The sequence below is a fragment of the Dipodomys spectabilis genome, unplaced genomic scaffold (genome assembly GCF_019054845.1).
Source record: "Dipodomys spectabilis isolate Male_0828 unplaced genomic scaffold, ASM1905484v1 ptg000225l, whole genome shotgun sequence".
In the NCBI taxonomy this organism is placed as follows: Eukaryota; Metazoa; Chordata; class Mammalia; order Rodentia; family Heteromyidae; genus Dipodomys; species Dipodomys spectabilis.
Window position 1 is genome coordinate 1,377,988 of NW_024870902.1, and position 15,865 is coordinate 1,393,852.

Genomic DNA, 15,865 nt, shown 5'->3' on the forward strand with positions numbered 1-15,865 from the left:
CTCTTAAATCAGATGGTGTTGGGTTAAATCCTGCCTCCATCACTTGCTAACTGCACAATCATTGCTATATTTCCATGATCATACATATATATATATATATATACACATATACATAGATAGATAAAATAAATAACACATATGTATATACATATATTGTATACATATTATATATGTATAAATGTGTATATATGTACATAATATATGTGTATATATGTATATATATGTTACTTATTTCACTCAACTTCAATTTCCTTATCTCTCAACTGCAGCTAATAACAATAGTATTAATATTCATATGAAGAGTTGATATAAGAATTATATAAACTGGGCTCTGGGCCTCATGCCTATAATCATAACTATTCAAGAGGCTGACATCTAAGGATCATGATTCAAAGCCAGCCCAAGCAAGAAAGTCCAAGAGACTCTTATCTCCAATTAACCACCAAAAAGCCAGAAGTGGGGGTGTTGCTGAAGTGGTAGAGCATCAGCCTAGATTGAAAAAGCTCAGGGACAGAGTACAGGGCCTGAATTCAAGCCCTAAGAATGGTGTACCATGTTCTCTCTCTCTCTCTCTCTCTCTCTCTCTCTCTCTCTCTCTCTCTCTCTCTCTCACACACACACACACACACACACACACATACACACACAGAGACAGACACACATACATACAAAAGAATTAAATAAAATATTTTGTATAAATTAGCATGATATCAGGAAGGTAGGGTGAATTATCTGCCAATAGCATAGAGTTCCTTCATTATTATGCTGTGGTTATGTTACTATGTAATGGTTCACAGGAGTTGACTGATACATTTTCAGTAATTATGAAACTCAGTAGTATTAAGATTGTTACAAGCCAGGTCAGTGAGCTCATGCCTGTAATCCTAGCTATTCAGGAGGCTGTGATCCGAGGATCACAATTCAAAGTCAGCCCAGGCAGGAAAGCCCATGAGATTTTTTATCTCCAATTAACCCAGAAAACTGGAAGTGGGGCTGTGACTCAAAATGGTTTAGAGTATTAGCCTGGAGCAAAAAAGCTCAGGGATAGCACCCAGGCATGAGTTCAAGCCCCATAACAACAGTAACAAAAAGTTACATAATTTTAATAATTAAATAAATCACATAGAAACCAAAGCAATAATTACTTAGAGTCTTGCTACTTCCTTTCTATTAGGCTCTGGAAGTTATTTCAATCTGTTTTCGGTGTATGGTGAAAACACTGTTTTGTTCATATAATGTTGTATTATTGCACATGTCTTCCCAACTCTACATTCAGTGCTTCTATGGTGGTTACTTGAAATTATTTGGCTATCATTGGAGTATTTATGTACAGAAATAGGGAGACTCTACAGGCCAAGGCATTTTTCTCTCCAGAGAATCAGTTATTAAATATTTACTCTTGTACTAGACACATCCATCAATGTCAGTACTGTGTAAGTCAACATCCTTTGCATAAGCAAACAACAAAATACATAAATTATCCAAGTTTTCTTTCTCTTCCCTTTAAAAAGTTAAATTAGATCATATCCCTAAAACAGGAATTCCGAGACCATTTGTGAATTGGAAATCTAATATATGATCATTCTAACTGTTTAAACTTCAGTGAAGAATGATGTCCATGGAGAAGATAGATTCCAAGTTCAGCTGTTCCCTGCCCTTCACTACAAGCCCCGTGCACAGGGTCTTTAAACATAGTATGTTTAATCTTGATACTTGATAAATGATGTGTCTTATTCAGGGTACACATCCTTGCCCTCGTGGCTTAGAAAGAGGCCTTTGTGACATTAGATCATCTATTGAAAATAATATTGCTAAGCATACTTTCCTACTGCTGTCATTCAGAGTGAACCTAACTCACTCACAAATAATTGAAGTAAGACTGAAGATTTTTAAAACTGTTTCCCCATGTCTGAGTACCAACTGCAGCTCTGATAGAATGGATAAAGCCATCAAAGAGGAGTTAGCTACAGTTTCTTGGCCTTAGGGTGGGCTTATTGATTTATTTAGAAACTTACAGAAGCAAAGAGATTCTATGTGCCCTTGCATAGAAGTCAACAAACAGTTGGCTCATGTGGTCAGAATAATAATCATATGCCTTTAAAATGTAATGTGCATAATTTATATATTACATATAATATACATGTATTATATGATATGCTTATATATTATATAATATACAATTATATAACCTATGTGTTGATATTTATATAAATTATATTTAAATTATGTGTAATATGTTATTACACATATTTTAGTGATTTTTACATATATAACATAACCAGCATTGTTCAGACTGTGTCTCTAATAATGGACAAAAATAGACGGCTATTGATCTTTTTTCTAAATAGAAGATTTAAAATCCACCTGGGATTCTTTGCTTTCCTATTTCAAATATCTTTGTCTCAGTTTGAATTATAATATAAAGTATTCTAAAATGTGCCGTGAATAAAAATAATATGAGACTTTGTAAATCTATGAACATACAAGACATGAGATTGCCAATGTACTGAATTGTACAAATTAAAGTATATAAATAGAATATCTAGTGCTGCTTATAGAAAGTATATAAAGAACATCATTTTATTTTAAAGAAAAAAACTATCAACTCCAAATGGATCAAAGACCTTGAACTCAAAGCAGACACTCTGAAAACACTACAGGATGGAATAGGAGAAACCCTGGGTCTCCTTGGCACAGGCCGAAATTTTCTGAATAAAGACCCGGAAACACAACAAATCAAAGAAAGGCTGGACAAATGGGATTGTATAAGGTTGCAGAGCTTCTGCAGGGCAAATGACATAGCTAGCAAGATCAATAGAAAGCCCACGGACTGGGAGAAGATCTTTACTAGCCATACAACGGACAAGGGTCTCATATCTAAAATATACTTGGAACTCAAAAAATTAAACCACCCAACAACAAATCCTCAAAGAAACAACTGCCCAATAAGTAAGTGGGCGAAAGACTTAAAGAGAAGCTTCTCTGAAGAAGAAAGAAGGATGGCCAATAGACACATGAAGAAATGTTCTACATCCCTAGCCATAAAAGAAATGCAAATCAAAACAACATTGAGATATCACCTCACTCCAGTTAGAACAGCAAAAATCAAGAACTCTAACAACAACAGATGCTGGAGGGGATGTGGACAGAAAGGAACCTTACTTCATTGTTGGTGGGAATGTAAACTTGTTCAACCACTTTGGAAAGCAGTATGGAGGTTCCTCAAAAGACTCCACATAGAGCTCCCCAATGACCCAGCAATCCCACTTTTGGGCATTTACCCAAATGATCACAAACAAGGCCACACTAAAGCTACCAGCACAACTATGTTTATTGCAGCATTATTTACCATAGCTAAGACATGGAACCAACCCAGATGCCCCTCAGTAGATGAATGGATCAAGAAGATGTGGTATATATACACAATGGAATTCTATGCCTCCATCAGAAAGAATGACATTTCCCCATTTGTTAGGAAATGGAAAGGCTTGGAAAAAATTATATTAAGTGAAGTAAGCCAGGCCCAAAGAAACATAGGTCCCATGGTTTCCCTTATTTGCAATATCTAGTATAGGTATGAGTCAAGCGGAAAAAGTCAAATAATGTGATGTTAGGAAAACGAAACCTCAAATATGTATTTTAATGTTTTTGTTTCTTTCATGCATGTGTTTCTAACGCATTTATAATATTATCTCTTTGTTGCTTTGTATGTCCCTCCCCCACAGTGTAACCCCCGCTTTCACTATATTTGATGTCAGTATAACATGTGGAGGAGATGGGGACAAACAAGTCGTTTAAGGATTCAGGTGGACCTGTTGCAACAATGAGAAGTACAAAATGTCATGTCAAAACCAGCTTTACAATGTCGGGGGGGGGGGGGAGGGGGGGTATGATTGGGTGGGAGGGAGGGGGGAGGCTGGGAAGGGAGGTGAAGGGTAAACAAAGGAGGAGGCTGCAATGCTTGGTAAGAAATGTATGCATTATCCTGCCCATGTAATTGTAACCCCTCTGTACAGTATGTTCTCAAATAAAATAAAATTAAATTAAAAAAAAAAAAAAGAAAAAAGAAAAAAACTGGGTGATGCCAAGCACCAGTGGCTCATTCTTATAATACCATCTACTCAAAAGACTAAGATTTTTGGGCTGGGAAGGTGGCTCAGTGGTAGAGTGCTTGCCTTGCATGCATGAGGCCCTAAGTTTGATTCCTCAGCACCACATAAGCAGAAAAAGCCCGAAGTGATGCTGTGGCTCAAGTGGTAGAGCGCTAGCCTTGAGCTGAAGAGCTGAGGGACAGTGCCCATAACCAGAGATCAGGCCCCAGGACCAACAAAAAAAAAAAGACTAAAATTTTAGGATAGAGAGTCAAAGCAAAGGAAAGTCCATGAGACTCTTATCTCTAATGCGCTAGTGAATAGCCAGAAGTAGAGCTGTGTTTCAAGTAGAGCTCCAATCTTGAGCAAAAATGCTGAGACTAGGTGCCAGTGGCTCACGCCTGTAATCCTATCTACTTAGGAGACAGATCTGAGGATTACAGTTTAAAGCGAGCCCAGTCAGGAAAGTCTGTGACACTATTATCTCCAATTAACCACCAGAAAACTGGAAGTGGTGCTCTGGCTCAAGTGGTAGAGTAACTCGCCTTGAGCTGAAGAGCTCAGGGACAGCACCCAAGCCCAGAGTTCAAGCCTTACAGCCAAAAAATAAGATAAAAGAAATTAAAAAAAAAAGAAAAGAAAAAAAAGAAAGAAATTCTAAGAGACAGCACCCAGGCCCTGAGTTCAAGCCCCAGTACCAGTATAAAATAACAACAACAAAATAAATAAATACATACATATCATCTAGGATGCTAGTATGTCTAGAATGAAAAACTGCAATTTCAATTTTTGTGTAAAATATGATTCAGTTTAGTTTTCTGGTTTTAGTTTCCTGAAGGGTCATGTTAATGTAAGATGCTCAGAAAATCTGTGAAGTACTTGATATAAGTCAAAATAAAGAAAGTAGGAAATGTGTAAAAAATAATCATATGCTTTTTCAAAATAAAAATGAGCTGGGCCCCCCATGGCTCATGCCTGTAATACTAGCTACTCAGGAGGCTGAGATCTGAGGATCACAGTTCAACCCAGTCCAGGCAGGAAAGTCCTTGAGACTCTTATCTCCAATTAACTACCAGAAAACCAGAAGTGGCACTGTAGCTCAAGTGGTAGAGCACTTGTCTTGAGCTGAAATGCTGAGGGACAGCGCCCAGGCCCAGAGATCAAGCCCTACGACTGACAAAAATAAAAATGAAAATAAATAACATCAAAATAAAAATGAAAGCTTTTGGGGCTCTATTTTCCCCCCATTTGTGATTATGACAATGCTGGTATAAAAAGTTAAGCCAAATAACCCTTACAAACCTATCCGCTGATTTTTTTTTTTAAATATGATTTACATCAGACCTGCCTGAAATGCCTCATTTTGATGCTGAAGATCTGACTTGCAAGAAAGGTCACAGAAGTCTTCACAGAATCTTCCATCTCAGATTCTAAAGTCTTCTACTCTCTCCTTTCTCAAAATGTCCTTGTCATTTATGGTAATATTACCATTTCCTTTATTACTGAAGAAATACTAATGTTTGCCTTCAGTACTGATCTCAGTAAATCAGGATTGTGGAATCTTAGAATTAGTCCTACAAGCAAATCGAGCCTTCTACACTTTTTGCTTAGCAAATCTAGCCTTCTACACCTTTTGCTTAGCAAGTCTAGCCTTCTACACTTTTTGGTAAGGTCTCTGAGGCCTAGTCTGGAACCAGGGCTCCTGGTACCATTTCAACAACACTGTTCAGTTCAGAACCTGGCTTCCTGTTTTTAGACTACAAAGCTAACCTCTCTTCCTGAAATTACAGAAAAATAATCTGCCTAGCTCTCCTCTGTGTGCTTGGGAAAGCTTTTTCCCAGTCAGAGGAAAAAAACAAAAGCGAACCAAAAAACATACCAAGAGGAAAACAGCCCGAAAGGAACCCAGGTTAGAAACAAAAACAAAGGCCTATAGTGTGAAAAATCCTATAGTATGAAATCAGCCTTCTGAGGTATTCGTCTCCTTCCTTATTCTCATCTACCAACAATATCTGTGTGTAAAGATAGGGAACATAATACTCCCTGGCTGGCTTACAGTTATTTTAATTCCAGTTCCCTTATCAGCATTTCTAACCAGATGTCCATTGCTTCAGAGTATCTCTCCTTACGCATTTGTTTGCTCTATTTCTTTCTCTGTCAATTCATTACAGGTTCTCCTTTTCTCCTTCCCCACTCCTCTACCTTAGCCTTCAAGTCTCAAGTGTGTTACTTAGTGAGAGTGGAATGTGATTAAATCTTGGAAAACACATAGAGATTTAGGGTAACTTGAGCCGGGCTAATAGATGAGGTACTCTAATGGGCCAGTATTTCTTGTCCCCCACAACTAGTTTGTGCACAGGTGATGGTAGTATGCTTTCTTGGGATGTCTTGGAAAACAACAGTTGTTAGATACTAGCAACTGTGGCTGAGATGCTTTTATACAAAGCCAAGATTTGTGTTACCATAGTAATTCAAGGCAGCTTCACCACTGGCTCTACCACTGCAGTAAGATGATGATAACGATGAGTTACAATATCGTCATAAGAAGGTTATTCTGCAAGTAGATAGATTTGGTGATATTCTTAAAAACATTTAATTTTTTTATGGTGTTGGTGGTCCTGGGCTGAACTCAGGGCCTGGCCAATGTCCCTCTGCTTTTGTGCTCAAGGCTAGCACTCTACCACTTGAGCTGTAGATCCACTTCTGGCCATTTTGGCACTTCATTGGAGATAAGAGTCTCATGGACTTTCCTGTCCTGGCTGGCTTTGAACTTCAGCCCTCAGATCTCAGTCTCCTCAGTAACTAGAATTATAGGCATGAGCCTATAATTTTACTACCTGCTAAAGATTTTTTTTAATGTTTTTAATTCTTTTTAAATTTTGTGTGTGTGATATATTTGCTTCTGATATATCACCAAATTGTAAAGGATCCATACCAGTAATACTTTGGAGTATAGTTTACCAAAGCTTGGAATTTTCTACCTCTCTGCAACATATTCCACACAGTGAGGCTCTAGGGACAGAATTTCTCAGTGATTCTTTGTGGTTTTGTCTCCTTCCGGTGGAATGAGAGATCTGATAGAATGCTCTCCCTTTTTACTTCCTGGGTTTTCTTAAAATTCTGCTCAAAGACTATAGCCTCTGTAGCCTTTTCCCCTTACAACTAAATTTCCACCTCACATTTAGAGGACACTGTTATACTTCATTCTCTTTTAGCCTAAATGTTTCTGAAGTTATGTTTATAAAAATTTTTAAAGAGACTTTTTCACCCTTGTAGGTCTCAGCAGAACTAACAATATACTCTAATGGATATATGACTTAGACAGATTATGTTAAATTGATTGAATGATTTTTTTTATTCTGATTCAATTTAAAAAATTAACAGAAACCTAGTGGTTCACACCTGTAATCCTAGCTACTCGGGAAACTGAGATCTGAGGATAAGTTTGAAATCAAATGATAGAGTGCTGGCCTTGAGCATAAAAGCTCAAGGACTGCACCTAAATCCTGAGTTCAAGCCCCAGTACCAGCACACACACACACACACACACACACACACACACACACACACACACACACACACATCCACTCCCCCCCCCACACACATGTAACTATCTTAAGACTAGTTTTAAGGTAAATAATTTTAGTCTAAATCTCAAGTGATTATTTCTTTTTTTTCTTTGTTGGCCAGGAAAACTATACAGACAAGTCCAAATAAATTACCTGAAGCTGGAACCACAAAGATACATGTGATTTAAAAACAAAAACAAATGAACAAAAAAACCCTGGGAATTTGGCATTTAGGATTGGTAAAGATCTGGCATCTAATTCAGAATTATTCTCATTTTATGCTAAACTAATTTGACATTGTAATAAGGTGAATCCAGGACTATGATTTTTGTATTTTTTTTTAAGTAAACATTTTAGGGGCTGGGAAGGTGCCTCAGTGGTAGAGCGCTTGCCTTGCATGCATGAGGTCCTGGGTTCGATTCCTCAGTACGACATAAGCAAAAAGAAAAAAGCTGGAAGTGGCGCTGTGGCTCAAGTGGTAGAGCCCTAGCCTTGAGCTGAAGAGCTGAGGGACAGCGCCCAGGCCCAGAGTTCAAGCCCCACGACCGGACCCAAAAAAAAAAAAAAAAGTAAACATTTTAACAACAGGATCCTTCAGATTGTGGAGAGTGCATAGAAGTCTCTCATTGATTCTGTTCAGTTTGTTTGGTGAAAGGTGCAACATTGCAAACACCACAGTCAACCATTTCCAGAGGGTCTACCCATGCTGCCTAGAGACCCCAACGTTATCATTAGCTCCACTTCCTTGTCAAAAAGGGGAAATGGGACATCTAGAAAATTCTACAGAAATATCTAGAATAGTTCAGGTCCACCTGAAAAGGATCTTGTACTCAAACTTCTCTAATAATTTTACCCTTTGCTTATAAACAAAATTGAATTTCCCTTTCAACAGTCAAAATGCGACTGTTGAAAGCATTGTTTTCTAGGGTTATTTGGTAATTTAAAAAATTCACCATATCATAATAATCTTGTCTCTAAAATACATTCAGTTTTTGGAGTTTGGATGTTTTGAAACTCTAAAGACAATTTCCCTTAGAAATTACAAACAAAAGTAGATTTTGCCCACAACACAAATTAGTAAATCAGTCACTAAATATAAATTCTGGTTTCAGGCTGAAACAAATAAGCATTGACTATAAAAGTCAATTTAATCAACAGATTTTGTACAAAACAAAAACAGGGTGATAGAACATGTTTGGAAATTTTTATGAACTGTAAAGTAAATAAAATCAAGCTGAAAAGCATGTGAAGTAGACAAGAAAGATAAGCTTGTTCAAGACTCATCCCATAACCAAAGCAATTCAGTGTTACGAGAGTGATATTCACTGATAATGTGGAAGGCCAGCCAGACAGAATGTACATCAGCTGTCAAATTGCTTCATTCCTTTTACAGCAGTTGTTTGTCTGAAAATAGCTTTCAAATAAGAAAGGAGGACTACAAAAGGATTAGTGACCATAGACTTTTCTGCACCACCCTAGAGCTCCAGCTTTCTTATGACTGAAAGAAGGAAACTACAGAATATTGACGTCAGGGAGGGATCTGTATCCATGCAGGCTACGTTAATGCTATCAGGTTTTTCTGGATACCATTTCTGTGGCTTTCCTTCATGATGGCTGATCCTGGCTGCTTCCTCTGCTTCACCAGGGTGCTATGTAATAGCATGGCTTTTGTGCCCTGTAAAAAATAAAGGGGATGTTATTGAGGCTATGGGAAGAATTCACTTGGTGTCTGATGATGATCCTTTTTGAAGAAGAATGTCTTTATTCTTTATGAAGAATCACTATTGTTTTCCACTGAAAGACTTTAACATGCCTTGCTTGGCTAGTGACAGGGATTGCTATTCATTGATAGGCCATGCCTCAATAAACAGAGAATGACACCGGAGTGGCAAACCCAGTGTTGCTTGCACATTAATACAATGACCATTAGGCTGCAAGAGAGAAACAGTGAAAAAGCTGGCCACCTTTCTTTTCCCTTTCTCCTTTTCACAGCTTATTTTTAATCTGTCCTTTGTTTCCTTCCTGGCTCCTATTTACCAGCATCCCAGTTCAGCAATTCCAGCAAACTGTATGAGGGAAAGAACACATCACATTCAATCAGAACTCTTTGGTAGTGACATTTTACTATTGGCACCAACAGCTGTGTCTTAAAGCAAAGAATGTTCATTTATGAGTCACAACTCTGAACCTCTGTGGATGACTGACCAATAAAACATTGTAAGAAACAATATACTCACCTTGCTGTTAGTCTGCTTTTCAGCAGGGAGGAGTCCCAATGGTGGAGGAAGACTCTGGAGATGGAATATGATGGCACCAGGGCCGGATGGGTTTTATCCTTGAACTTGGGACGGCATGGTCCCTAGCTCTGGCTCAAACAGAGGACTGAGGCTTTCTGAAGAGACTGGCATCCAGCTGACATCAACTGACTATATATAGCACCACATACTTCAGCTACTCATATCTTCCTGGCGAAAGGGAGGAACAGGAAAGATTAGGCTCCCTCCATTGTGTCTGTGAGAAGGTTGAATGAAATCCATGCTCATTTGGGCATGTTTTACTGAACACCTTCTATTTGAGGAGATACTAACCAAAAGGGATTTTAAAAACATTTTAAAATTCTTATGCTCAGTAAGGGTGACAAGAGATGTACACATGAACAAGAACACAATCATGGATTTTTTTCAAAATCCAATCATATTGATGATAATATCTATAGAGATTCAGAAAGGAGAAGAAGAGTTCTGAACGGATTGATGGAGCCAGCCCTCCAAGCAAGGGTGAGAACTTACGCCAGGCTTATAGGAAAGGGGCAGGAGTGGGATAATAAAGTGTGGTAAGTGATTTGAAATGGACTGTTGTGGGCTTTGAAACTGTAGGAGCGCTGAGACTCCTGACTGGGTCAGACTTTTTGAAGAGATCCCCACTGAGAACAGTTTGTGCAAATCTGACCTCTCTCTTCAAGGCTTTCGGATGAAGGAATGGTGGGAATGTTGAGCCAGGTGCTGGTCTTTGAACACACAAGCATGTTCCCTCCTCTGGAACTTTGCTCTCTCTTTTACTTTCTAGAATAATCTCTAACCATGTAGCTTACTCTCTCATGTACTTTGGACTCTGCTCAAATATTAAATCCTCAGGCAATGTTTCCCAGTCTTCCTGTCTGCTATATTACCCTAGTTCCCTCACTCACTTTTCTTTATATTTTTGTACTAATTGATATGTAAGACCCATAAAAATGCAGAATCCTCTTCAAATGGAATCATTAAAAAGATAGTTTTTCTCTCTCTTATAGGTAAGCTAATCTAGAGGAAAAGAATCTGGGGAAGATATGACTGAGCCAATTATCAGGGACTCATTTACCTTCTAATTTTTGTCTCGATTGTCCCTAAAACACAGACTCCTCGACCCATCTAATTCCTAGGCAGTAGGAAAAAGAAGTAATGAGCAAGGCACCCTTGATCCTCTTCGGAACATGCCTTGGTGTTGTTCAGGCATCTTCTATTTATATCTCCTTGGGCAAAGCTTAGTCATGTAGCCCCACATAACAATTCAAGAGAGATTGGGAATGGTGTCATTTGTCCTGGATGGCTTCGTGGACAATTAAAATTGAGACATTAACTTACTAAAAAAGGAAGTGATAGATTCCGGGAGACAACATTTATTTTTTTGTTGCAGGAACATTTCAACATTGTTTATCTATCATTTACCTACTCATTGATTTATCTGATGTATCCATCTTCCTAACATGTGGAACTTCATATGAGCTTGGACTCTGAGGGGTTTTTATTTGGTTGGTCATGGGACTTGAACTCTGGGCCTGGGTGCTATCCCTCAGCTCTTCATCTCAAGATGAGCATGCTACCACTTGAGCCACGGCGCCACTTCCGGTTTTCTGAGTGGTTTATTGAAGATAAGAGTCTCATGGTCTTTCTTATCCCAGTTGGCTTTGAACTGTGATCCTCAGAGCTCAGCCTCCTGAGTAGCTAGATTACAGGCGTGAGCCACTGACGCCTGGCTTCTAATTTTTTTTAAATCTTTAGTATTTACTGTTGTATCTGATATATGTCAGCACTCAATGTCTATTGAGTAAATGAATAAGAGATTAGGGATTAATTATAGAATGAATTTACAGTTTGGCATGACTTTTGAAGTACTGAGGTTTGAATTCAGAGCCTTATATTTACTACTGGGGTTTGAACTCAGAGTCTTGTGTTTACTGAGCAGTTGCTTTCCCACTGAGTCACAACTCCAGTCTTTTCTTGTTTATGTTAAACACTTGTGAGGAGATGGGATTAAAATCAATGAATAGTCACTTGAAAATAAGATAATGGTGACCATTAATGGGAGGAGTTGCACTGAATGAGATTGAAATGGGTTACATGACTCTGGGCTAAATAATAGAATTGGACATTTAAGGTTGTACAACACGATAGGCCTAAGTTAAGTTTTTGCAAATGCTTCTAAAGAAACATTTGCTTTGGAATTATTCATTAGGAACCAATAAGAAATTAGGCCAAAGCCAATGAATTCAAATTCCCTTTCAAGATCCTTCAATTGCCCTTTCCCCCTGGCTTTAGCATTAGCTGTAACATGCAGTTAGTCAGGTCTTTTAAATTCCTAGTTTTCTCACCTGTAAAATGTAGTTATGTATTCCTTTATGTGGAGTCATGGATATTTTACATTTAGCAATGTTAGAAATTTCTTACAGTTCCTTTGGCAACTCCTTTACTATTTGCTACAATAGAAGGAAAAAAGTCAACTAAGGTTGCTGCCATACTACGTCCTAAAAATCCACACCATGGGGCCCATGGAAAGCAGCCATATTCATCCCAGGTAAACAGGAACATTTCAACCAACAGGTAAACAAGTTCTACCTTAATCTTCCTCTCACGGAGTACTTGTTTTTCACTTAGGTGTTTCTCTCTGTCCCATTTACAGTCTATATTGGGTGGTTGTGGGTTAGCTGGAGGTTAGGGCAGGACTGGGAGGGGCAGGATGTGGAAACCCACTGTGTGCTGGCCAAGTACACAACACATTTCTGAAGGTTGGTTCCAGATGGATGCATGCAAAACCTAAACAGGGCGGCTTCCACACTGGTGGTGAGTGATGATTGTCATACTAACTGGAAGGAAAGACCTGCTGGAAAGAACAAATGTGCTAGAAACACCTTACCTCCAGCCAGGCTGTCCAAGGAAAGGTGAGCTTTAGTTAGCTTTAAAAAAAAAAAAAAGCCATTTCATTCCTCATGGTAATTTCATTAGCATATATGAATTATACAAAGGAATTTCTTTTGGATATTTCCAAGCATGCATACCATGTACTTTGATTAAATTTAAAGTTCTGCTGTTCCTAATTGGCAGCACACATCTATTATGTCTTTGATGGTTTCTTTTTTCTTATACTGAGAAGGGTCTGGCCTAGGGAAAGAACTACCTCCTCATCTGGCCATAGCCAGGAAAGAAACTAATGACCAGTGCTATGGAGACCATTCCCAAGGCCAGCATGGGAAGAAAGGGAAGGCAGATGAGTTAGCAGCCAGCCCTCTTATACGATAAGACCATAAATGAGAAGCATTATCATTACCCCTGAGATAATACTTGCTAGGCCTGTTTGGTTCTCCTCTCAGATGAGGAAAATCTGTGAGATTAAGTTAAAAGCCCCAAAGCTTCAAACTTGTAAATTGCAGGCATAGGTTTATCAATTGGTTCTGTCCAACCCAACGACTTTTTTCTTTCTTTTGAATTCTCACTATATTGTGGAGAAATCTACTTTCCTAAACTGCCCTGAAAGATCTGTATTCATATTAACATGACAAAAAATAAAGAAGCAAAGTTGACCGTTGTTAGAATAATGATTATAATCTATTCCTTATTGATTTCCTTTGGAACCTAAAGGACAGTTTCTTTTGGCTGAGGTACTTTTTGTTCATTTGTTGTTTTGTTTGGTGCTGGTCTAGAAGCTTTACACTCAGGACCTGGGTGTCATTCTTGAGCTTTTGTACTCAAGTCTAGTGCTGTACCCATGTGAGTAACAGCTCTACTCCTGCCTTTTTCCTATAATTGGAGATAAGAGTTTCAGACACTTTCCTGCCCATGCTGGCTTTGAGCCTCAATCCTCAGATCTCAGCCTCCTGAGAAGCTAGGATTATAGGTGAGAGCTACTAGCACCTGGCCCTAGGGTACTTTGTATTTATAGCACTTGTGAACTTTCCAACTCATGTTTGTTTCTGGTTCACCACTTTAGAGGGCTTCCTGGTGTCTGTTCTCAGGGTGCTTTCCTTTTCTTCAGCTGTGTAAATACTGGAGTTATTAAATATGAACATAAACAAATGGAAGCCCAAGCTCTTTGAGAAACAGGCCTCGCCTTTCTTCCCTCCTGCCCATCCCCATCACAAACACAACTCACACCTTCATTGCTTTGGAGAAGCAGTAAGTTCGGTTTCAGTCAAAGAATGCACTGACAGGAAAGGCCTGGTGTCCTTTGTAAATTCGTTTCTTTTACTGAAGCATTTCTTTAAATGTTTACGTGTTAAAGTATGCTGAGGGCAAGAAGGAAGAGTAAGCAGAGGCTGTGAACCAGCCTGCCAAGGACAGAAGCTGCAGTAATAGGTCCTGAAAGAAACAGTCTTGTGTACAGGAATATTAAGAAATAAGTTGCCAAAGCAAAACCACAAAATGGTTTTTTTCCCTTGCTTGTGTAAGCCTGACATTTATCCACAATGTTTTCACATTTCCTTTCACCATTTTAGCCAGCCTGTATTTTTCCTACACAGATCCCAAATACTGAAGCTATTTTTCCCTGTTTTGTGGGAGTGTGTGCACACGTGTACATGCTGAGGCTTGAACTCAGAGCCTTGCATTCTTGCTTAACTTTCTTGCTTATGGATGGCACTCTTACCACTTGAGCTCACGGCTCCATTTCCAGCTTTTTGGTGGTTAATTGGAGATAAGAGTCACGTGACCTCTCCTGACTGGCTAGTTTAGGATTGTGATCTACAGACCTCAGCCTCCTGATCAGCTAGGGTTACAGGCTTGAGCAACTGGCACCCAGCTAAATTTGGAATCTTAATCTTTTCCCAGTTTAGCCAATCTGAGCACAGATCCCAGTGGTCACAAGACTGAACCACAGGTACCTCTATGATCCAACACATGTTCATCATGTTTGTTGCCCAGCTATGGTAGGGTGGGTTCATTATATAAAATGCTACAGACTGAGGAGATGTTCAACATTTCAAGGGGTTTATCAGGATGTGTCTTGAAAGACATTAGGATCTGTAGTTTGTGCACTGAAAAGGAGAGAGTGCCCAGTTTCTATAAAGGAAAACAAATCTCACATATGTGTGTGATTGTGTGTGTGTATGTGTGTATGTTTTGGAAGTGAACACATGAACATATTTGGAGATAAAAGAAAAGCAAACACTGATGCATCAAACAAAAGTTCTGGTAATTTGAGATTTGGGGTAGTTTAACTCTACAGTTTGGTTTGTGGGAGAACTTGTGCTCTGATATTTTATCCCTTGGATCAACCCATTTTGTAACTCTGGCGTGTAAGATAGGGTGTCATGGTGAGTTTGTTGCCAGGGTTTGTTGAATAACAGCACCCTGTGTGGCACATGGCAGAAATGTAGACTATGGAATTTCTTTTAGCACTTTTTAAATGTGTAATTACCGGGGCTTGAACTGAGGTGCAAGGACCTCAGTTGCTTAGTCTTTCCTTAAAGCTATGCTCTACCATTTGAGACACAGCTCCAATTCTAGCTTTTTGCTGGTTAATTGAAGATAAAAGTCTCACAAACTTTTCTGCTGGGAATGGCTTTGAACCTCCTGAGCAGCTAGGATTATAAGTGTGAGCTACCAGCACCCAGCTCATTTTTACCACTGTTAGCGCAGGCGATTCATTCTCCACATTCCTCATTTAGTTCTGTTATATGTAATGGTGGAACAGGACACGGTAATTGACCTTTAGCGACCTTGAAGCTGAAATGCTGTACATGCTCTACTCAAACACATTTTAGGTTTTTAAAAAAAAACACTAGTATCTTCAATATTCTAGTTATCTTATTTTTTGTCATCAGTTGTGCCTTTCTTTCTTTCTTTCTCTCTCTCTTTCTCTCTCTCTTTCTTTCTCTCTTTCTTTCTTATCAGTCGTGGGGCTGAACTCTGGGCCCGGGCACTGTCACTCAGCACTTCAGCTCAAGACTAGCACTCT

At 38.9% G+C, this 15,865-nt stretch overlaps 1 protein-coding gene across 1 annotated transcript in view; it reads right to left on the reverse strand.

Annotated features, from left to right (window-relative positions):
• Myoz2 (myozenin 2) overlaps nucleotides 1-10,259 on the reverse strand; it is a 33,426-nt gene extending 23,167 nt beyond the window's left edge. The window contains exons 1-2 of the mRNA XM_042697591.1: nucleotides 9,898-10,259; nucleotides 9,248-9,335 (exon numbers count right to left, since the gene is read on the reverse strand). Of these exons, the coding sequence (XP_042553525.1) occupies nucleotides 9,248-9,323 (76 nt within the window). The 5' untranslated portion in view covers nucleotides 9,324-9,335; nucleotides 9,898-10,259. The remainder of the gene's footprint in view (nucleotides 1-9,247; nucleotides 9,336-9,897) is intronic.
• Nucleotides 10,260-15,865: the final 5,606 nt, after the last annotated feature.